Genomic DNA, 21,953 nt, shown 5'->3' on the forward strand with positions numbered 1-21,953 from the left:
TGTTATGTTATGGTGGTATGATATGGTGAGACAAATAAGTAAATTGGAAGGAGGGAAAAGAGTCACAGCAATTCTCACCGCCGAGAAGCCGCAGATTGGAATCTCCGAAGCCGACGGCACTTAGCCACTGGCGGCGACTCCTGGTGATCGTAGGCGAGCCTTATTCGACCCACCTCTGCTCATCAACATGGATTGGTCTCTCTTTACAGTATTTTTCCGGCTTTGTTATCTGTGTACTGTTGGAAAAAATAGAAAGAAAAAAAAAGAGTGGTCAGCATCAGAAAGAGGAAAAAGATGCAGTCAGTAATCATGGATGTGGTCTTCGTTGGAGTGCTTGTGGCCAGTAGTGGGGTTTGCAACACCGAAAGGTCAACCCAACCCACCCACTGCGACGGTCCCTGCAAGACATAAATCATGACACGGCTTTGTCCCATCAATGTTGGGGTCAGCTATCTCCCCTTTCGCTCTCCTCATTACTCGTCCTTCTTCTCTTCCTACATTGATATGGGGGCATCCATCATCTCCGGTGCTATCTTCCGCGGCTCTTGGCCTCAATTCAAGGTTGATAAGGATCTCAGGACGATGTGCCATCATCCAATCCAACTGTCACAGAAATGGCTGGTTTAGTGACGCTGTTAAATTTGCAGAAAGGGATAGCTCAACAAGTCACAGCATCCGACCAGACTCAAACAAACGAATATTACTGCCTGATATCATTGATCACGAACAAGTGTTCTTTTAAATCTCAAACCATAGTTGGAGTTATTAAACTCGACGACAACAACAACAACAAGCATCCATTACCAACTATTTGGATTCAGTAAAATGGAACCTCAATCATGTCTAGTGAAGCCACGATCCACATTGTCATACTAAGCAGTCTCTTGAGTGAGCAACGATCCATCGGGCGCAGCCGGAACATTTTGTTGCTGGAGGGCTGGATTAGAAGGAAATAATCCACATTGTGCTGTGTGCGCCATCAGTTGATCCAACAGCACCAGAGCTACCATGGCTTCTACCATCGGAACGGCTGAAGAACATCAAATAAGTCCTCGATGTGAATGTTAAATTGGAGCAAACCAGATGATGGGATGGATTGGAAATGAAATCAGACCTCGAGGGACTACACAAGGATCGTGGCGGCCTCTTGCTATAAGCTCAGTTTCGTGTCGGTCTCTAGTTACTGTATTCTGCTTTTTCTGATGAAATGGACAAATCATAATAAGATGCATAATACAACTAAGAAACAAATGTATATAAAAGTACTTCAACGATGAGCCTACACTAAGGGGTTTCACTGTTGCATTGTGTTAATCCCACGACGGAGTACAAAATTTGCTTTCCACCAAGGATATGAGATGGTTATTGAAATGAAACCATTTATTCAGAAAAAAAAAAGATTTTGTTTCCATTTTAACATCACATAAGGGCTTAAAATCGTTAATTCAACAGAGATCAGAGAGGTGCATGGAATGTTATTTATACTAACAGACATACGTTGATTTAAAGCCAGCTTACCCCAATTGTAGATGTTGGTTTAAAAGCTATTCTCATATATATGGTTTCACCATTGGATATCCCTCCCTGTAAAGAGGAATCGTTATATTTCAGAAAGCCAGAGTATTTGCAAGGTCAAACTCCATAAAAATGTAGATAATTAACACAAAGACAGACAGACCTGTATACCGCCCGATCGATTTGTTCTTGTTCGCACATTGCCAAGCTCATCCATGTAGAACTCATCATTATGCTCACTTCCAGTCAAAAAAGTACCTAAAAGGTAGTTTTGAGCCAATAACAGAGAGAAAACAATCAAAAGATCAGATGCTTACAATGGAAATGCTGATGAAGATATCGATGGTGTTAGTAGAGCATCAGACAAGATAATGCCGGTCCACACTCCATGATTACTTACCTGCAAATCCGCTGCCAAACTCAAATCCCTTTGTTGCGGGCAGAGACAACATAGCTTTTGCCAAATCAGCCTCCAGTTTATCAAAGACAGGACACCCAAGTCCCTGATAGATATCAGTGGATGAGTTTGAGAATAAGCTCAGAAAATATAAGAAAACACATCCAGCGATTAAATTTTCCAATTAATCCAAGTCACAAAGGACAGAATACTTCAAATCATAGGTGAAATAATTACACGTGGAACATTTCTTGCAATGCAAGTCACAATGCCACCAACAGATTCTCCTTTAACTCGCACAGCATCAATGGCCTCAATCATCTTCCGAGCATATTCTGGATCCGGGCATCTGACTATATTACTCTCAATCTGGTAATTTTTCAGCAGAAATGCAGTCATTTAACCATATAATACTAAAGGGAAAAAAAGAGGAATAATATTTTGAAGAATTGATCGACATTATACCTCATCAAGGGTCACCGTCTCATTATCAACAACCCCTTCAGGAAGCACAACTTTATGAACTTGAGAAACATATGCTAGGATCTGTGGGAAAGGAACAAAAGTGATGTTAAAATCAAATAGACCTATAACCATTATGCAACCACCGAAGCATTACGTATTTTCTAGCCGACAACCACTGCAGGTGGAAGCATTGAAACCAGTTAATTAGCATGTTCATATAACCATGTTAGATGACCATATTATGCTTGAACAGATTAGAAACGGGAAACAATGGTGGGACGTACAAGGACAGTGACATAGAACTTCAGATCTGCACATCAGACTTAGAATCATTCATGATAAGGTAATTGCAATTGCTTGCCGTTCACAGTACCCAACAAATTGCAGAAGCCTGAAGTGCACCTTATGCACTTTTATCTGCAAACTTAATATCATAAAATATTTTAATAGTTTACACCGACAAAGAATTGGTTACTTCTAACTGTATTATGGATATTCAGAACACACACACTACAAATCATACTGTCCAAAAACCATGCCTACTCTATCCTGGCCAGTATTCCAGAGCACAATAAACAGAGGATGATCAACTTTCAAGCAGCATTAACCGATATATGGGGTAAAGGGCAGAGAAATCCAGATAACTAAAATCTCCAATTCAAGAATAAGATATAAAAGCAAGTGTGAGATCAACGCATCATAAGTGTATGATAGGTTACCTACAGCATAAGTTCAACTTCAGAATTTACGAAAAAACATGTGAACATAAGACAACACATAAACCCACCTCAGTTCCAGCATACATTTTAAGAATCTTCTTTGCAAGAGCTCCAGCAGCAACTCTACCGATGGTTTCTCTTGCTGATGATCTGCCACCTCCCTATAGTTCCATTTCAGTAAACATCAATTGTGGATATTTGAAGATTATCATGATAAATATCAACGAAAATAGACATTTCATGAGTATAAAACATATACTACAGAGTACAGACTGGACTCTAAGACTATTTAAAGATACGATAGCAACAAGAAGGAACATCTGTTACCTGTATCGCCCTCAGACCATACTTAAAGTCATATGTTGCGTCTGCATGAGAAGGCCTATATGCAATTGACATTTCACTATAGTCCTGCAAAAATCAAACATGAGATTATTATAAACCAAAAGAAAGTAAATATATAAACATAGCTTCCAACCTCAGGAGGGGAATCATGCTAAGTTAGATTTGACTTTTATTTGATGGTTTTTTTATTAAAACCATGAAGCAACAGTACTAGATGAAACTTTCAGGTGTTGACTGAACTGTTTTGTATCTGAATGAATACAATAGTCTTACTGTCACAGCAAGAACTCACATGTCCTCTTTGGTCTGTATTTGGAACAAAAACACAAATTGAAGTTCCAGTTGTCGTTCCTACAATAAAAAAAAAATTCTTACATCAGCAAACTAGAGCATGCTAATTCATAGGGTTACGTTATATGATAGCAGAACAACAAAAGGAAAGATTAAAAAAAAAAACAAGAGAAAACCGTGTGACCTACCTTCATATAGTCCCGAGAGAATTCGACATGTATCAGTTTCCTTCCTTGGTGTGGTTATCCTGCTCTGACCTGGTCTCCTGGAGGTCAAACATAAATGTTAAACTAAATCACACCCAGTCAAATGAAGTGAAAACAAAATACATGGAAAGGACAGAGTAAGTGCCAGTAAAGCTCAAAACCTTCTGTCAAGTTCAAATTGCAAATCCTCTTCAGAAAGAGGAATTCTAGGGGGGCATCCACTAATAATACAACCAACACCACCTCCATGAGATTCTCCATAGGTTGTGACTTCAAAGTGCTTTCCAAATTTATCTCCACCTGCCCGCACCTCTGTCCTTTTGAAAATCGACTTTCCAGTTAGAGTTTAGAATATCAGTAATTAAATATAGAATATAGCCATCTTTAAATAAGTTAACAAATGAGATTTTGAATGCCCATTTCCAAGGAACGACAAACAACAATCCTGGTAGGAAAACTACATAGCATGTGCAATCAAATCTAACACGCTATGTTAAATGGACAATATATATGATACAAGCATTTAGAAGGATGCATACATCAATAATAAATACGGCAGCAGCTATGGTCAGCAACAGAAAGTATTAGGTGGTGGAAAGATCGGAATCTCCTCCGTCGCATAAGCTTCCCCAACTTCTTTAATGATACTCTAATTTTGATCTCCGAATATACAATCAACCCCACACCCTTCTTTATCTAATGCAAGAAATGTTTGCGATAAGCTCAAGATGCAGTGCCTATGATGAGCATATTCCCAACATCAAGCTGAGGAAATAAAAAGGGAAAATGCCTCTAACAGAATTTTAGCCTCAAAAACACATGATCGACCGATCGGCCATCAAATTCACAAAGACTGGCATTCAAGAAGCAAAGATCTCTCTTTTTCCCTTTCACAAAGACAGCAAGATACTATGATCATCATCAACGTAAGGAAACCATAAGAAGGCAGGTAAGCGGTGGGAGGAGGAAAAAAGATCACCGAGCCTTCGAGGAGCAGGGGAAATCCGCCGCCGGATGGAGATCTGGTCCACGGTGGAGGGAAGCCGGAAGGCGAGGCCGGACAAGCCGTCGGTTCTCGATCCCCCGAGGAAGGGTTTCGAAGTAGGCAAGGAAGACGAAGCCGCAGACGCCATCAATGGACCTGCTTCCCTCTACCTTCCCTCCACCTGCGAGCTCGGGGCGGATAAGCTATATATCAGGGAAGAGAAACCGAGCGAGGGCCGCCGTTCACCCACCAACCCCCACCCGCCGTGGAAGAAGGGGTCCACATCCTTGGTTCATTTCCTCGAGCCACAAATCCTCCCGAACCGAACCATAATTAATCGGATGGGTCGGTCTGAAGAACAAGGGCTGAATCTACCACGTGAGTCACGTGAAGGGGCGAGGATCCACCGTACCGACCACGCGGTTCGGATAAGTGTGTTTTCCCTGTACAATCCGACGCAGGGCACACGGCATTCGTAGCCTCGAATATAAGAAAACAGTGGGACCCATCCATCATGCTTATTGCCGACACGCGCATCGCCTCGTTTTCGTGTTTACCTGTTCGGGCCGAGGCAGGGACCATGGCCCTTCTCCGGCGCCGACCCCGGACCAAGGCTCGGCTCTGTCACCGTGTCGTGCCAACCTTACGTTCAAGAACAATAAAAAAACGTGGATCACGTGTCACTAACAGCGGGGCATAAGCGTGATTGTACACTCACCGCAGCTACTATTTATGCGTGGGAATATGGGGGAGATGAAACCTTCCTCGGCACGTGAATTGATGCTTTTGTCTAAATTGGCGGAGCCAACGTGAAGTGAAGAGATGAATGGGCTGGCAACAATGATACACTAGTGATGCATGGTGATGATCAAATTAGCTAGTAGAATGATACACCAGTCTCAAAGCCCATCGACGACAGATGATCGAGTTAGCGAGTAGAACAGCGTGTAAGATGTTGCTTGATACATGTTGATGCTCAAAGGACTTCTCAATGTCTTCATCGCTCACTTCAACTTATTAGTCGTCGGTATTCAATTGCTTGGTTAGGACGTTGGTGTTGTTCAAAGATGATGGCAGGAGAGAGAAAAAAATGAGAGAATTCTTCTGCTGCTGCTGCTGCTTCGAAAACAAAAGGAGGCTTGCTTCGACAGCTACAGGTTATGTATGAATCATCCGTCAGTCAAGCAACTACCGACGACTTCCCTTCAAATCACTCGATGTCTCTTTTAAAATTGTTAACCAAAATCTACCAAAAACATATCACTTTCTGCCCAAAAAGTCCTCAATCTTAAATTGCACACGTAATAAACCATCAGTGTCAGATGAAAAATAATAAAAAGTAGGAAAATTTAATATATAAAACCGAGCGAGCAATTTAATCTGACTTGGTGTAAATATCAGAAACAACACATTCCATTGCACTTGAATGAATCCACATGATTATCCAATTGATCGACCATGCGAGCTTCAAAAGTTAAAAAGCCTAATTGCATTACCATATCCACCACCAACAAACTTCTGACGATATTAATATGAACCCTTGTTGATGATAAGAACAACTCTCAAACTAATTCTTTATATTCTTCTTTGGAATCAAGCCGCTTCATCCAATTTCCTTAGAAATGGTGCATATCTATCTATAGAAAGGCCCCTACATGTTATATTTCAATTCTAACAAGGTACTCCTGGTTTGTAAGCTCTCCATCTTATTAAAGCACTCATGAGTCTTAACATTGTTTTCATAGGGTATACTCTAGCACTGGATTAACACCTAAGCAGTGAAAAAAAATCCAGACACCAATAATATGCTCACCCATACCACCACATTTTCAAAGTAAATACAAATCCTCATGCACGGGAATATCAAATATATTACCTAGAAAATGTCAAATATATTTATGTGATCAGTTGGAATTATGTGTTGTACTTTGATCACACTCATCAGCAGATCATTTTGACCAAAAAACTTGATAATATTTATTATGTCAGAAAGTGTACTAGTTCTAAATATAAACAAACACATAATAAAAGATGAGATGGTATTGTCATTAGTAAAGACAATCAGAGAAAGACTGAAGAGAAGAATAAGAATAATGATATGGTCAATCAATCACAAAAGAGTTATCATTACACCTTCAATATGAAGAAGAATTCAGAAAAAGTAACCGAGATGCCTAAGAAAGTCAAAAGTAATTAGCATTGAGAAACTTGCTGCTGAAATTTAGATAGATAAACATGTTAACCGAGCAGAAGGGGCAACACTATCGTTGACTTTTTTACTGCTTCAAGAAAACTTATACAACAGGATATCGTCAAAGAGGATTTGATCAAAGTGTTAAACTCTCATATAATAGTAAACCACAATATATACCAATTATTTGGTATAGCCAAAGAGATATTTTCCCCACGATAAACCCTGGGTTGGGTGAGAGACAAATCAAATGTTGGTCAAGTGGGTAAGACCATATTATGGATGGCTTAAACTAAAAATGGATGGAGGGGCTTGATCTCACACTGATATGGAAAACTAGGAATGATATGAGGGTCACTCAAGACTAAAATAGAGCTATATGGTGTGTCCTATTAGGCCATTGCTTATGATTTAAGATACAATAAACCCCACAAGTGACAAGTCAGAAGGGTTAGGTGAAAGAGAGGGCAAATATTGATTGGGTGAGTATGACTCTCTTCTGGATGGCTTAAACTAAACATAGTGGGGCTTATTCTCACATTGAAAGCGATCAAGTTGTAAGGCATTTAATCAGAAACTCTGATGGTCAAGGCGTAAGGCATTCAATCAGAAACTCTAATGGCTGAGCAAGGCATTTAATCAGAAACTCTAATGGTCAAGGAGTAAGGCATTCAATCAGAAACTCTAATGGTCAAGGAGTAAGGCATTTAATCAGAAACTCTAATGGTCAAGGAGTAAGGCATTTAATCAGAAACTCTAATGGTCAAGGAGTAAGGCATTTAATCAGAAACTCTAATGGTGATTGTTTAATCTTTGGTGGCAAATATGTGCCAGAGAGCTAATGGTGATTGTTTAATCAATGGTAGCAAATATGTGCCAGAGAGCAACAAGAAGCACTGTGAAGCAATTGATATGGGGGAAGGTCTCCAAGTTGCTAATGCGGAAATGATTTCTAAGCTGCATGCAAAGAGTGATGCGGCTTATGTTGTAAGAGTAGTCAATCACATGAAATTATAACGTGATAACAAATAAATGTTTATAAAGACATTTTTGACCTGATAAGAATATTTTATATAATCAACTTATCTCATGTACATAGAGAGGCAAACAAAGTGAACAACAATATTTTTGAGATTATAGATGTAAAGGGATTGTCTTCTCTCGTATCACAGGAGGATTTTGTTATAGGACTTTGTATCAACATAGTTCTAATTTTTGAGAAAAATAATATAGTTTGAATTCTAAAAATTAAAACTATGGTAATTCAAATATCTATAACAAAATCCTCCCCTTACTTCAGAATAGACAATCAGAAAGAGCTTGAAGTATCAATCTGTGCCACAAAAAATGGACTTAAAAGTCATAGCAAAGCTGACCATCCAGTTGACCGCATATACATGAGAAAAATTGGTTGTATCAAACATTCTCATTATATTAAAAATATCTTTGTACATATTGATTTGTTATAGCTGCATCACTACCGACCTGCAGCTTATAAATCACCTCGTAAAGATCTTCCTGCATAACATTTACTTCACAATCCTGACATTGTCCTTTGGCATATACTTGCCACAGAGATTAAACTATCACCATTAGAGTGTTTGATTAAAAGCTATCCCTTCGGTGTGTTCGGTATGAGATCAAGCCTCAATTATGTTTAATTTAAGTCATCAAGAATAGGATCTCATCCACCTAGCCAAAATTTGACCTATCTCACCCAACTCTTCAAACTTGTGGAATCACAATGGTCTTATAGAACAGACCATTTAGCTTTGTTTTTGTCTACGTACCACTCATATCATTATTAGATTTCCGTAATAATCATAATCCATTAGCAATGAAGGGTATCAAACTCAAAGCATTTCAAATGATAACTCTCTTATGATTGATGAACCATATCATTATTCATATTTTCTTTTTGATCTTTCTCTTATTGTCTTTGCTAATAACAATACCATCTTTTGTCGAGTGTTTCTTTATATATAAAGTTAATACATCTTATAGGGTAATAGATGTTATCGAGGTTCTTGATCAAAATGGTTTGATCATGGTACTTGAAGATTATAGTATGCCTATGGAAAAACAATTATAATAGACCTTAAAAAAGAAGAATGATATAACTTGTTTCAGAAGGCATTCACTGAAAAATAATAATAATTTATCACAAAGCATTAAATTTATTAAACACTTCACCACCAAGAAATCACAAAAGGATTATGATCAGCATAAGACATTCTAAATCAATTTGCTGGTAACCAGTCAGATATATCACAATCTGTAGATAGATGTCACAATTTGTTCTAAAATGCTTCAGGTTATTAATGTTTCTATGGTAATAACGATCAAGAAGCAAACCATCAAGATTCGGCTGAGGTGGACTCGTCATCTTTGTGCTTCAGCACGCCGGAGTCCACAAGAATCGGCACCTCGGCGGCGAGCCACGGCGCGAGGCCCAGGCAAAGGGCATGCGCAATTCCAAACCTAGGACTGTGAATCAACAAATAGATCATTCACGAAGCCAAAAGAAATAGGAGGTACCGATGAATCGCGATCAGGAGGGAGAAGAAGGGAGGGTAAATCAAGTTCTTTACCAGTTCTTGGCCCAAAGGGGCTTGAAGTGAACGGTGAGGCAGATCTTGCCTCCCCTGTACATCTTGTGGGTCTTTCCGTCGAGCTGGGGGAGCTCGATCTCGGGGGCGGTGGCGGGGTATGTGACGGGGATGTCGAACTGGAGAGCGAACTCGTAACGGCGGAGGTTGTGGACGTACCAGCAGGTGCCGGACCAGCGGGTGCCCTCGGGGTTGGCGGCCGAGATGCGGAACCAGTCGTTGTCGTGGGACTTGTTCATGGTGGTGTAGGCGATCAGGGCGCGGTACTCCTCCTTCAGCCGCTGCGTCCACGCCGCCCCGTCTCGCGGGCCCGCCCGCGTCGACAGCAGCGGGATCTGCGTCAAAGCCGACTTCGTGCTCGGATCCCAGCCCTCCATCTCCTCCCTCCTCCTCCTCCTCCTCCCTTCCCCTTCTTCGCCTCTATCTCTCTCGATCAAGATCAAGAAAATTGATAGGGTTTGGACGAGATGAAATCGCTTCGGGAGAGGAATGTCGGAGCCGACGGCGTCGTGCGTTGATAATACGCGACCCAGCACCCTCGTGCAACGCACGTGATCCTATTTATAAGCGTTCGTGGATATATATATATATATATATATATATATATTAAAAAAAACAAAATCGAAAAATAAAATTAAAATTTTGGCTTTAAAACATCTCAAAAATTATAAAATAATTTAAATACATTTCAACATGAATTTTAGTTAGTATACATATTAAATATTATTTTTAAAAAATGAGGACTTGTGTTATAAATTTTGTATTTTTTTATAAAAATATTTTCTAATTTTTATATCGTTTAACAAAATTTAAAATTTATTTTTGTATTATCGTATCTTTGTGTAGACATACTGAAGGCGTTATTATTCATCATTCAACATTGACACATTCCACATTTGTGTTATTATTATTCATCATTCAACAATTACATATTCCACATTTGTTTTCCTATCAAACGCCTTACTATTCATCATTCATCATTCAAATTTGAACGCCTGCAGAAACGTCTACTCTAAGTCAGAATACTAACCATAGAATCAATGCTAAGATAGCTTCTTGTGAATGCAATCACTCTTCTATGATGTGCCTCTTCAGCAAATGTTATTTACGCCTAGTACACATTGGGGGGACCTGTAGAAAACCCAGGATGGTCCTCTCAAAGAATAACGAATACAAATTAAATGCACTGTTAATGGCGGCACCATTAGCAGATGCCCTGCTGTGAAGCAGAATGGCTCCCTTCAACTTCAAAGCTCGGTACTGCAGCGGTCTGTGTCCTCCCTGAATCACCTAACTGCACAGGTAAGATGATGTGTTTGTAAAAATGAAAGTTAAAGCAACCCATAGAAAATGAGCATATTGTTCACTTCTTTTCACTCATCATATAACATGTTTGCTATAGTAGATCGATGGATCACCACCATTCCTGCAAACCTTGAAAAGAACCTAATTTTCGATACTGTTGCTTTTTTTTTTTTTTCAGAACTCTGGAACACTTTGAGAAATTAAGATACCAATATGTGCTTGAATCTGTTTAAATTGTTTCATTTTACTTTTGAGATCATTATAAATGGGCAAACAAATAAAAGGACAAGCCTAGTTATCGATGTTATATATTGGTATAAACATAAATGTCAAAACATTATCATATGTATATCTTGTTTAATAATTTAAAATAATTGATATCCAACTAAGTAAATGAAATTATTACCGTCATGGCACAGATCTTGTGGACATTTTAAGAAAGACAAATATTGGATGAACAGTAATTTAGGGCCCAATACTTTCAGAAACAACACAATAGTCATAAAACAAAGAATTAATGAGTTGAATAACCAAAAAGTTAAAGAGTCAAGACAAAGGTAGGTACCTTTGAAAAAATATAATTCCTATTTCAAAGGAATGATAGCATCAAGATTCTTTGAGGTTTGCCATCCCCTAGGATAAACACGATTTTTAGCTTCCAAATGCATACGCCAATTCATAATCCTCGAGCAATCATCAGGTAAGCCTTCCATTTGGTGTTCATCCTCGACTATGTGTTCAATAAATCCTGTATCCTGCAGACATTATGAATTTAAAGCTCTATGTCACCGAAAAAATGGATTTGGTAAATGGCAAATAGTATGCAATAGTGGAGGAGAAATAACAACTAATCTAACCAAAGTAGGAGACTATGTTGAAAATAAACTCCGATAAGAACGAGGATTAGCTTCTTTGACTTTGGTTTTACTACGACAATTATGTGAAATCTTTAATGGTTCAAAACAGGGTTGCTTACTTATGAATTATAACCACTAAAATGTAAGAACACTTAAACCTTTGCAATATATATCACAGTACTGTAGAAAAAGACAGAAGTTTACCTACCAACAGAAGCTAAATAAGATAGACGGCCTAAACAGGCTGAAAGGTTGCAAAAGCTGGATCTTTGATGCTAGGATTTCATATAAAAATAGCTTAAAAATTTTCAACTCAACAGAAACCACAAGAAAAAAAAAAGTATTTATTTAGCAAGTTAAAAACCACGTGTGAAAAATGAAAGAAAAGACGCACCTCAAAACCTTCTGATACAGTGTCCAGAAGCTCAATGGCATCTTTTGGGTACATCCACCTCTTAGGATTCCATAGTACGGTGCTGTTGAATGCAAAACCTGACATATCAACATGAAATCTCCGGAGATTGTTGCCCTTTTCGTTCGTGTGCCATCCAATCACTCGACCTCCACTGCATACTGGGCCTTCGAGAATTGCCTTATTTTTGCTTTGAGAAAGCATTGCCACAGGCCAAGTGCCAAATCTCCTACAGGCACAAATATAAACCTTTGTTCAGGCAGAAGTAATTCGTGTAGTTAGAAAAGAAGGCTAATTTAGTAGCGGATTGATGAGCAGTAACTTCAGAGCAAACAAATGAAGGTCTCCTCCATTGACAGGAAACATACGATGATATATCAAACTTTCCCACTTGTATGATCTACAGAACAAGTGATTCAACCCAAGAAATTAACAGACATAGAGAACAGGTTTACTGCAAAGCAACGATGACTGATAACTACAACCATTAAGTTTAGGATCCACCTGTACTGTTATTTTTGGATAAGCAAAGCAATTGTGCCGAAATGTAAAGCATTTGAAGGGTTCAGCACTTGCCCATAATAGTCAATTGTTGTTTTCTGTTAAAAATGCATGTACTTTGAGCATTGGAATCGCAAGAAACATATGGTTCTTACAGTAGGCAATAATTTGTCTACCTCAGAAAATAATAAGGCAATTATGAATTCGGCAACATGTTACATCTGGTAACATTTCCTCCTTCTTGCCATGTAAGAAAAATGATCTTTTTAGCCCAATTTGATTATGGGGCTTCATCCTCGATAAGCAAGTGCAAATTCGACTAGCTTACTAGGGTTAGTAAAAGTTTGGGGCAATTACTGAGCACTGCATCTAATTCATCATGTCATAACATTGAAGGCGGCATCAGGAAAGAACTAGAATTACTATTATGGCAGATTACGCTGGAAGAACAATGAAACGGCTTTGTTAGGATTGAGTACCTGATCCGTCTCAATCGCTCGAAGAGGTCGAGGGAGTACACGTTGTCGTCGTCAGCAAAGTACACGATGCCGTCCAGACGATGGTGCCTGATGTGCTTGAGCGCGGTGTGGCGCTGGCGGACGTCTCTGTGGAGGCTGACGCTAGTGTTCTTGCGGCAGACGAGGTGCCTGTACATGACGCCGGACCTCATGAGGATGTCGGCGGTCTCGAGGGTGGCCGTCTTCGTCTCGACGACAATCCAGAGGAGAGGCGGGGGAACGAGCTTCAGCGTGTGGGCAAGGCGGTTCAAGTGGTACCCCTGGGAGGCCCTGTTGTACGTGGGGGTCACGATGATCAACAGCTTGCTGAAAGGATCCACGGGCTCCTCAGCGGCGGTGGCGTTCGCGGAGCGGACGGGGTCGAAGAAGAAGCCATGGGGCGGCGCGAGGCTGCCGGCGTCGTCGAGGTCGGGGAAGGAGAAGAGGCCCCAGAAGAAGCCAACGAGGAAGGCGAAGAGGAGGGCGCGGAGGAAGGACCGGCGCCAGGGGCCTCTACGGGTGGGCAAGCCGCCGAGGAGGCATCGTAGGCCATGGAGCAGAGAGGGGGAGGATTGCGCAGGCCGGCCGAGCAACGACTGGCCCTTCGAGGGGCGATCACGGACGGCGGAAAAGGGGGCGCGGCGGATCGAAGCCATCGCGGCTGCTCCCCCTGCTGCTACTTCTATTCCCCCGCACGGAATCGAAGGGACTGCGGCCGCGGCGGAGGAGAGGAGAAGGCATCAAGAGAACACCGATCGGAGCATGATCGGGTAGGTGGGGCCGCGGGGGTGGGGGGGGGAAGGAGGGCGGGCGTAGACAGGATATGACGTCGCTGTTGGAGAAGGACTTCCTACGCACCGAGTGGGAATCGGTCGCCGCCGTGTTGGTTTGCCCAGCGAAGACGACGCACCAAAGCTAAGCAGCCACCATTCTTCCGCTTCGGTTTCATTAACTTCCGCCCTATAAGCGTTACCCAAACGGATACCGCCAATAGGAATGGAGAACGAAGGGAGTGGAATGCGGACGCGTGTCCAAGACAAGCTGTCTTGGCGGGCCCGCAACGGTGTCGCCTCCGCTTGGACGATGTTTGTAATTTAGTTTATGCACATGGAGACATATCATTAAGGATCAGAATTAGGAGACATCCGCCGATGAGCGACATGTATTTTGTATGGTTATTTACTCATTGGGTTGGGAGACACAATATATATATATATATATATATATATATATATATATATATATATATACTCTTATTATTATTATTTATAATCCTTTAAAATAATAAATAATAAAATGATATTTTATTTATTTGGAAATAAATATTTGTATATAATATGAAAATTCGAAGAAAAAAAGGAAAGAAAGAAGAACATAATGGCATCAGAGGAGAAAGAAGAACTACAAGCGAATAATCCATTACAACAATGAGCTGTCGTCAAAGGAGGCCACATCTACGTTGAAATCAACTGCCGCAGGACATGACAGGCCAACCCATGCTGGCCTCGCTTAATTGCTTCCCAGAACAAGCAGTTCGTTCCAGACAAGTAATGGTACACCGATCCGAAAGCAAGTAGCGATCTCGGATTACTTCTTCTTCCTCGTTGCTTCCGAGACTTACAGCATCATCGGCGCAAAAGTGTAGGACGGCTCGGGCAGAGAGATGTTCGCAGGTAAAACCAGAGAGAAAGCTTCATCTCTCTTCCTTCCTTCCTCGGATGTGTTGCTGCAGGCCTTTGGGCGCATCGTTATTGCGATGTAAACTGGACTCGATTGACATAGAAACTGGACGCTGGTAAATCCTTTACGTGGGTGGGAGCTTTGTGTTCTTGACAAGTTTGAGCGTCGCTGTCTCGGAATCGAGGTTGGAAAATATGGTTCAACAACCATCGAGATCCCAGTGATCTCTTCTTCTTTTACGTGTTTGATACAGTCTCGGGTGATGATGCGATCGAGGAGTCGACCTCATCCAACATGTCAATCGTGATGGGGATTGATTAGCTACGAGACCAAATAACACGGTGGAACGACAAGACTCCGTCCAAATCGTGCCCGTATGCGCAGCTTCTGCACGGTGTGTTTTATTCTTATTATTATTACTACTTATTACTGAATTAATAATACCATAAATTATTTCTTATTTTTTAGATTAATTATCAAGCTATTTAAAATATATTTTATCTTCTAAAAAAAGACAAAATATATTTTTATTTTTAATTAATAATTTCTTCTATATGAGATTAATAAATTGAGTTATTTTCTCATATGATATACGATTGATATGAAATCATATTTATGAGATATGAGATCTCTCATCATCTTGAACCAATATTATAATTATTGAAAGTGTTGACTGGTTTAATTGATAAAAACTTACCCTTTATCATTTACGAAAGAAAATATTATAATTATCTGATTTTTTTTTCTTATTATTTGTTCTCTTATCGTTCCTCTGCGTCAGCTTTCGTCTTAATCACACTCGTGGAATTATAGAATTGGAATACAGCAAGCTTAAGCTTGTCGACTCATGCAAAACAAAAGGCAGTTTCAACCACCACCACCGCCACCGCCGCCTCCCAATAAAAGAGCTGCTGATGTCTCTTTCATGTGATATCATAATACCACGGACAACTTGCTATTTCCTTGTCGGCAGTATTAGAAGTTTCCAACGTAAATGGCCAATGTGTCTAACCATCACAAAAAGGGAATCACGAGTAGGTGGTGCTTCCATGACATGAGTGCGCCATGAGGCCATCCCCCACTTCTGTGCTTTTAGTTGGCAGAGACAACGCAGGTTGCTCAGCTTTCTAATCTCACTGATTGAGCTAACGTACGAGTCCGGTCCTGCCTGCTTTAGACATGATGGATCATGGTGAGCAATAAGAATCAAACACCATGACCGCAAAGATGCTGTTGCAAGCTAATAAGCAATGAACAGATTGTTCATAGAATGCATAGTTAACAAGTCAAGTGATCGAAATTACCCGAGCGACATGTAGAACAAACCTTCTCGATGATGCGTCGGTTCATCGTATACCTGCACTATCGTCTGTGAACTATGGTTAGAGGTAAAACTGGTAATCACAAAAAAAGAATAGCTTAACACATGGAGGGAAATTTCATACTGCAATCTGCTCAATTGAACCCTCAGTGATTTGAATGTTCTTTTGTACTCTTGACTCAATAAGCGACACATGTACCGTACAGCAATTCAAGAGGAATGCAATTTTCATTTTAAGCAAAAAAATTGCAGTGCACCATCTATACAAAAGCTGGAAAAAAAGGGAAAAAAATCGTCGAGCAAAAGTTACCATGTATAACTTTCTCCTGACTCCGCTGATAAAGATTGCGGGTCAGTCCGCCAATTCCTCCTCTTATATCTGTACCTTCAAGAGCATGTAGCTTTGTTATATCATACATTACTGATTGATGAAGAATGTATGCTTAGTCTTTCTTGTGGTAGCTTTTCAAGTTCAATCGAACTACCATTCAGGTTGTCGCCCCCACTAATGCTGCTTTCTGCCTTTCGGAGATCACCCAAAGCTCGCCTTGCATATACTGTGAAGGCAATCGTGATTGCAATGGCGATGACAAAGGATATGATGTTGTAAACTATCTCCACCGGTGTCATGGTATAGTTCCCATATTTCATATTTGCCAGTGTGCGTATCAACCGTCCGCTGCACCAAAAGAAAAGCAGGAAAAGAAGGTTTAGTATTTAGCCGTAATTCTCCAAATAGTCATAAACCTTATGATGAGGAGAAACAAATGATTCTGTGGAAACGGAAAACATAAAGACAATGTCAAGATGATGGTATGTTAGGACTAATCGAAATTAGGCATAAGGTACTGATCATTAGATGTTTCACATCCTCAACCCTTTAAAATATAACTAAAACTCATTCTGGTTTTGAATCAGAGGTTAAGCAAATACTCGATCTATCTGCAAGAAGAACAAAAAGGAGAACAAATATGGGGCATCATGATGATTTGTCATGACTCCTATGGTTGTTTGTTTGACATCATAATCATATTACCAGGCGGGCAGATTTACTAACCTATAAATATAGATGAAAGCTTCAGGTATCATTCCAGCGATAGAGCCACTGAGATAAGGACCAAATTTTATACATGTCACTACTACTGCATAGTTGAAGATTGTGTATGGAAATGGTGAAATTCTAAAGAGCGCAACGACTCGAAATTGATGAAACCAGCTTCCCTCCCCAGCCAGCCTAAGTATAGCAGTCTGCTGAGGCCATTTATTCAACCATTCCTGTCACAATTAATAAAAAGAAAAGAAAAAGTCACAAAAAAATGAAGATTCACTGGGGGTTGGTCTTCACGGATAAAAGTGGACATTCAGTTCAGAGGTCTTACATGTATCCGTTCACGAAACAGTAAGCCAATAAAATAAGGCAACACCATGCCTATGGTAGTTCCTACCATAATTATAAGAAATCCAAGACCATATCCAAATATCATTCCTGCCAGCCACATGGATGGCCCAGAAGGAATTAACAAAACTGGGAACAAAGCTAAGGATCCAATGAGTACCAAAGCAAGAACAGGCCGCCCAAAAGCAGTTGCTTCCCACTCCATAATTGGCAGGAGAACCTGCAGAGTAGTTCAATTGATCACTGAATTGTCAATATGAATGAAGTTATCACTTTTTCTCCAGTTTCTAAAGATATAATACCATGTAGAGCATGCATGTATGTCGAAATAGTCGATCGTTTCGAGTGGCAATGACATAAGATCATATTTGAGTTGATATCCATCCCTTAAACAAGTAACTTTTGAATTCTTTTAAGAAGCAGAACCAAAAAAATTTTGGTACACAAGTTGAGATAATTGCAGTATCAGAGCTAATGTGACAACTAATACGTCCAGGGAGCAAACACTGATGAGGTGGAGCTACCAATATTTGTCTCTGAAAAGACTGATATGGATTTGTATGAAAGAGATTAGCACCCTCGGTAATCTCACATCAGATGTGAACTAAAACAAGGTGGTATACAGATCCCTATGCTCATCGAAATAGCAATTTATGGGTATACTTATCTGTGGGCAAAGCTAATGTTACGTTAGGCTTGGATTGTCCAGTTGAGATCAAGCTACAAACATTACTCTACTGCAAAAAAAGGGCATATGACACAGCAGAGCATGCCACCAAGCAACCAATTACAAGATGAAATATGTGTGACCAAAGAACTCTCTAGTCCAAAATGGAACATCAAATACATCAACAAATAAAGAGTTACCGAGCAAATTTAGGAATAAACTTTTCAAGACCTGGCCAACAACTCATGATAAACATGTTCAAAGATTGCCATATTGTGGCACAGGGGTGTGTTGATACCTACTGGGCATGATATGATTCCATGCTATGTGAATCATCATGTATGTTGGTCAGTAATTTGTCCTAGCCATATGTTGGCACTTGACATGATGCCAACAATGTGTTTTTGGCAAAATATGTTTCAGCTTGTGCTGACACATGCCTGACATGCATGACAGTCCTCATGTTTGTATATCTAATTGTGGCTTGCATAAGATTTTCTACAGAAATAGCATGAGATAAGCACAGAAAAAAGATCTGCTCACAGCAATTGCAAGAACAACAAAATTAGAAACCTACACTTGTATTCAGAAGACTAGAACGTATAGCAGAACAAATAATATAGCTGAAGATAATTGACATTACCTTCTCAAAAGCAAACGGTAGTCCCCATTTGACGAAGACGAAACTAAGTACCACCAACAGAAAGCAGAAAAAGAGAATTTTCATCCACCAGATATACGATCTCGAAGTAGCTTTTTCAACTACCTGTTGAGGGTCAAAATTGGATATTCTTGATTCACTTGGCAACACCAGTCTTGCATGCTCATCTTCCATTGTCTGTAGCTCAGAAGTCTCAACGTTCTTCCCTGACATCTCAGATGAACTTGACATCTTCCGTGGAATTCCACAGAATCTTTTAGACAAAGCAGAAGCACCGGAAGAAAGTTAAATTACCCTGACATGTGCACATATAACATGATGCAAAGAATGACTAGGATACAGTTTGTACATTAACAATAGCAAGTTGATTGGTTACATCTTCCACAACTGTTTATGCTTTTCTGAGACTTCAACATAGATTTGATCCTTGTGCTAGCAAAGGAAATATGGCAAGTATTATTTTCAAGAAAACTACCATAAACAACACACAGAAATGCATTTGTATGGTCATGCAACATAATTATAACTCAACTAGTGAGCATAAGAATACAGGAAAGGAGTCGAACACTGCAGTGGCAAAAGATATAGTACTTCCACCTCAAAAAATCCTTATTAAAGAGTCAAAGCCAAGCATGTTAAAACTTAAGAAGAAAGATTTATCTTCAATTTGTTAATTCAATATGCCAAAAGTCAAGTCTAGAAAAAATGTGCATGATCCAAAATATTCAAAGTAATCTAAAAGACCAAGGAAACAATAAAGTAGAACACCTTCTTCTTTACTGTATGAAGAAGACAGGCATGAAGAAGACAATAAAGTAGAACATCATTACTGCCACAACCTTTATTCACCCTGCTCAAGAATTCATAGGGGATAGCAGATCACAACCAATAGTTTACAAAAAAGAGTAGCAGGTAAAAAAACCACTGCAACAAAAGGAAGGCAAAGGCAAATAATTAAGGTATACTCTCAAAGATTATGCTAGTGTCAGACAGTAGACCCAGTTCACTCATTCTGCAAACAAAAACTAAATGACTTGTGACCTATGTTTTAACAATGACTAGGCAGAACTCAAATCATACATGATTGAATTTGTAAGAACCCAGCTATAGCATGATAATTTGAGTAAGATAAAGAAGATATGGTCTATGCCAAAAAGGAATTCCACCATCACATAAGTAGTTTCAGGCAAATGGATAAAAGATTTGAAAGTCTAAGTATGTTACACTATATTAATGTACAATCGTTTTCGCCTTAAAAAGACTTTTATAAAGACTTTCCATTAGCCAGATTTTAATCAGATTCAACAAGAATTTACCAATTCCTTCTGCTACAGGTGTGTTTCCATCCATATACATATTTAAAAGTCACCTCCGTATGGACAGATTAGCTATTTTAGTCAATTTATCGGGTTGGATTTAGTAATTTCGTGATCTAGAACTGGTGGACTCTCTGCCTCCCTCATCTTCTTGAGTCACTGGATCGCTATGGTTACCCTCACAGAAAACCGACCAGCATTCCATGTCATCTTCTTCTTTATTTTGTCTTGTATCCCAACTTTTCTCTCTCCCAAGTAAATGACAAGCCAAAATTCCCAAGAACTCTTCCTCCGAGTCATCCACCAAATGGAAAAGAACAGCTAGTACCTTTTCCATTCCAGATCTCAGACACATCTGTATTCCAACATTTTCACAAATAATCACTGTCATTAATAATCTTTTCTAGCTTATCTCGCAATATCTAGATGTCATTTGCTAGTAAACTACAAGAAGATAAAGGGTTTTACCTTTGTTCCAGCATAATCTTTTCTGAACTAAACTACACCAACTAAGAAGGTCATAACACATTAGCATGAGACATGAAACCAATGTTGGATACTCAAGGCAATCTGTTGTATACACTGCTAACCAAACAGCAGGAACTTGCAACCCTCTAAATCAATTTCGATCCATGAACAAGCTAAAAAATTTATGAACTACATGCTTAGATTCCTGAACTCTGGGCTTCATTCAATGCCGTCAATAGTAACAACACTTAGTCCAATGGATTATACCCCCACATCGGTACGAAACCTAAATCATACCAACACCAAGTTAGTCCTGTGCCCGATTGCTATTACGAAGCATTGATATGCATCATCGTCTAACTTCGTAGATGATAAGACTTGCTGTTACCAAAGAAAGTAACATCCTCTTGGCTCTTTAACTTTCCGTGACCCATTTACTCAATCTCCTGCCAAGAACAGCGTGCGATTGGACCACCAAAGAATCCATATCATAAAAGGAGGAGGACTACATACATAGGCGGAATCGAGACCGGGGCATCACTCTTTGCTGCTTAGATCCGTTCCCTAACTTTAATCCAGAGACAATATCTAGGTCACGGAACAACAAAAGGAAAGAGAGAGCGAAAAGCCCAGATATCTTACATCGTACAAGTTCTTCACGAAGGGAAGGGCGTCGAGCCCTCGAGCAGAAGAGCGATCGAGGATCTGCAGGGAAAGGGGAGGAGACGGCGGAGAGGGAGGGGAAAGGAAGAGAAGCGGCTTGCGCTTGGTGGTGCCCCTTTCTTTCCTTTTGCTTTATTGGGGCAAAGAGATGCAGGGTTGAGGGTAAGGATTCAATTCGAAGGAAACTCCAACAAGGCGACCACCTGCCGCTGCCGCTGCCGCTGCTGCTGTTTGATTGCTTGGTCGAAAGCACGCGGAAATGGGACACGCGCGACACGAGATATTCACAAATAGGCGCCCTCAATTTTCATGGGTGACGTCACCTTCTCATAACACACGGCGAAACCCAGGCGCCGGATCACCTATGATAACTTTTAAGGGTGATTCAGCCAGTCCCATTTCGGCGCCCGCGTCCTTTGGTAGTCAAAGTCAAATTGCCGCTGTCTTCCTCCGCATAGTTTGTCAACGGCAGCAGAGGCACGGCTG

At 40.2% G+C, this 21,953-nt stretch overlaps 4 protein-coding genes across 11 annotated transcripts; all 4 read right to left on the reverse strand.

Moving 5' to 3' along the window:
* Window positions 1-464: 464 nt before the first annotated feature.
* Window positions 465-5,218, reverse strand: LOC135626818 (chorismate synthase, chloroplastic-like). 2 transcript variants are annotated; one of them, XM_065132466.1, is made up of 14 exons: window positions 4,918-5,218; window positions 4,100-4,250; window positions 3,921-3,997; window positions 3,734-3,792; window positions 3,424-3,507; window positions 3,165-3,257; window positions 2,378-2,458; window positions 2,150-2,281; window positions 1,916-2,018; window positions 1,679-1,773; window positions 1,519-1,584; window positions 1,115-1,199; window positions 833-1,030; window positions 465-603 (listed from the first exon to the last, which is right to left on the reverse strand). In XM_065132466.1, exons 1-13 carry the CDS (start codon window positions 5,069-5,071, stop codon window positions 873-875), a joined length of 1,338 nt encoding a protein of 445 aa, XP_064988538.1. In that variant the 5' UTR covers window positions 5,072-5,218; the 3' UTR covers window positions 465-603; window positions 833-872. The 2 variants fall into 2 exon arrangements, with proteins under 2 accessions (XP_064988538.1, XP_064988537.1); XM_065132465.1 differs by lacking the exon at window positions 465-603 and having other exon boundaries at window positions 686-1,030.
* Window positions 5,219-5,769: 551 nt separating this feature from the next.
* On the reverse strand, window positions 5,770-10,218 carry LOC135626819 (ubiquitin-fold modifier-conjugating enzyme 1). Its single transcript, XM_065132467.1, has 3 exons — window positions 9,706-10,218; window positions 9,470-9,601; window positions 5,770-6,074 (listed from the first exon to the last, which is right to left on the reverse strand). The coding sequence occupies exons 1-2, from the start codon at window positions 10,098-10,100 to the stop codon at window positions 9,472-9,474; spliced, it is 525 nt and encodes a 174-aa protein (XP_064988539.1). The 5' UTR covers window positions 10,101-10,218; the 3' UTR covers window positions 5,770-6,074; window positions 9,470-9,471.
* A 393-nt stretch (window positions 10,219-10,611) lies between these two features.
* LOC103972172 (probable beta-1,4-xylosyltransferase IRX9H) lies at window positions 10,612-14,219 on the reverse strand. The gene is made up of 4 exons (XM_009386395.3): window positions 13,278-14,219; window positions 12,280-12,526; window positions 11,594-11,783; window positions 10,612-11,017 (listed from the first exon to the last, which is right to left on the reverse strand). The coding sequence occupies exons 1-3, from the start codon at window positions 13,949-13,951 to the stop codon at window positions 11,613-11,615; spliced, it is 1,092 nt and encodes a 363-aa protein (XP_009384670.2). The 5' UTR covers window positions 13,952-14,219; the 3' UTR covers window positions 10,612-11,017; window positions 11,594-11,612.
* Window positions 14,220-15,871: 1,652 nt separating this feature from the next.
* On the reverse strand, window positions 15,872-21,733 carry LOC103972173 (uncharacterized). Of its 7 annotated transcripts, none has more exons than XM_009386401.3 (8): window positions 21,447-21,733; window positions 19,003-19,273; window positions 17,676-17,912; window positions 17,354-17,571; window positions 16,782-16,975; window positions 16,607-16,681; window positions 16,280-16,344; window positions 15,872-16,143 (listed from the first exon to the last, which is right to left on the reverse strand). In XM_009386401.3, exons 2-7 carry the CDS (start codon window positions 19,249-19,251, stop codon window positions 16,322-16,324), a joined length of 996 nt encoding a protein of 331 aa, XP_009384676.2. In that variant the 5' UTR covers window positions 19,252-19,273; window positions 21,447-21,733; the 3' UTR covers window positions 15,872-16,143; window positions 16,280-16,321. The 7 variants fall into 7 exon arrangements, with proteins under 7 accessions (XP_009384676.2, XP_018676628.2, XP_009384677.2 ...); XM_018821083.2 differs by having other exon boundaries at window positions 15,872-16,146; XM_009386402.3 differs by having other exon boundaries at window positions 16,607-16,675; window positions 21,447-21,732.
* Between the last annotated feature and the right edge of the window lie 220 nt (window positions 21,734-21,953).

Source organism: Musa acuminata, chromosome BXJ2-11 (assembly GCF_036884655.1).
Source record: "Musa acuminata AAA Group cultivar baxijiao chromosome BXJ2-11, Cavendish_Baxijiao_AAA, whole genome shotgun sequence".
NCBI classification, from domain to species: domain Eukaryota; kingdom Viridiplantae; phylum Streptophyta; class Magnoliopsida; order Zingiberales; family Musaceae; genus Musa; species Musa acuminata.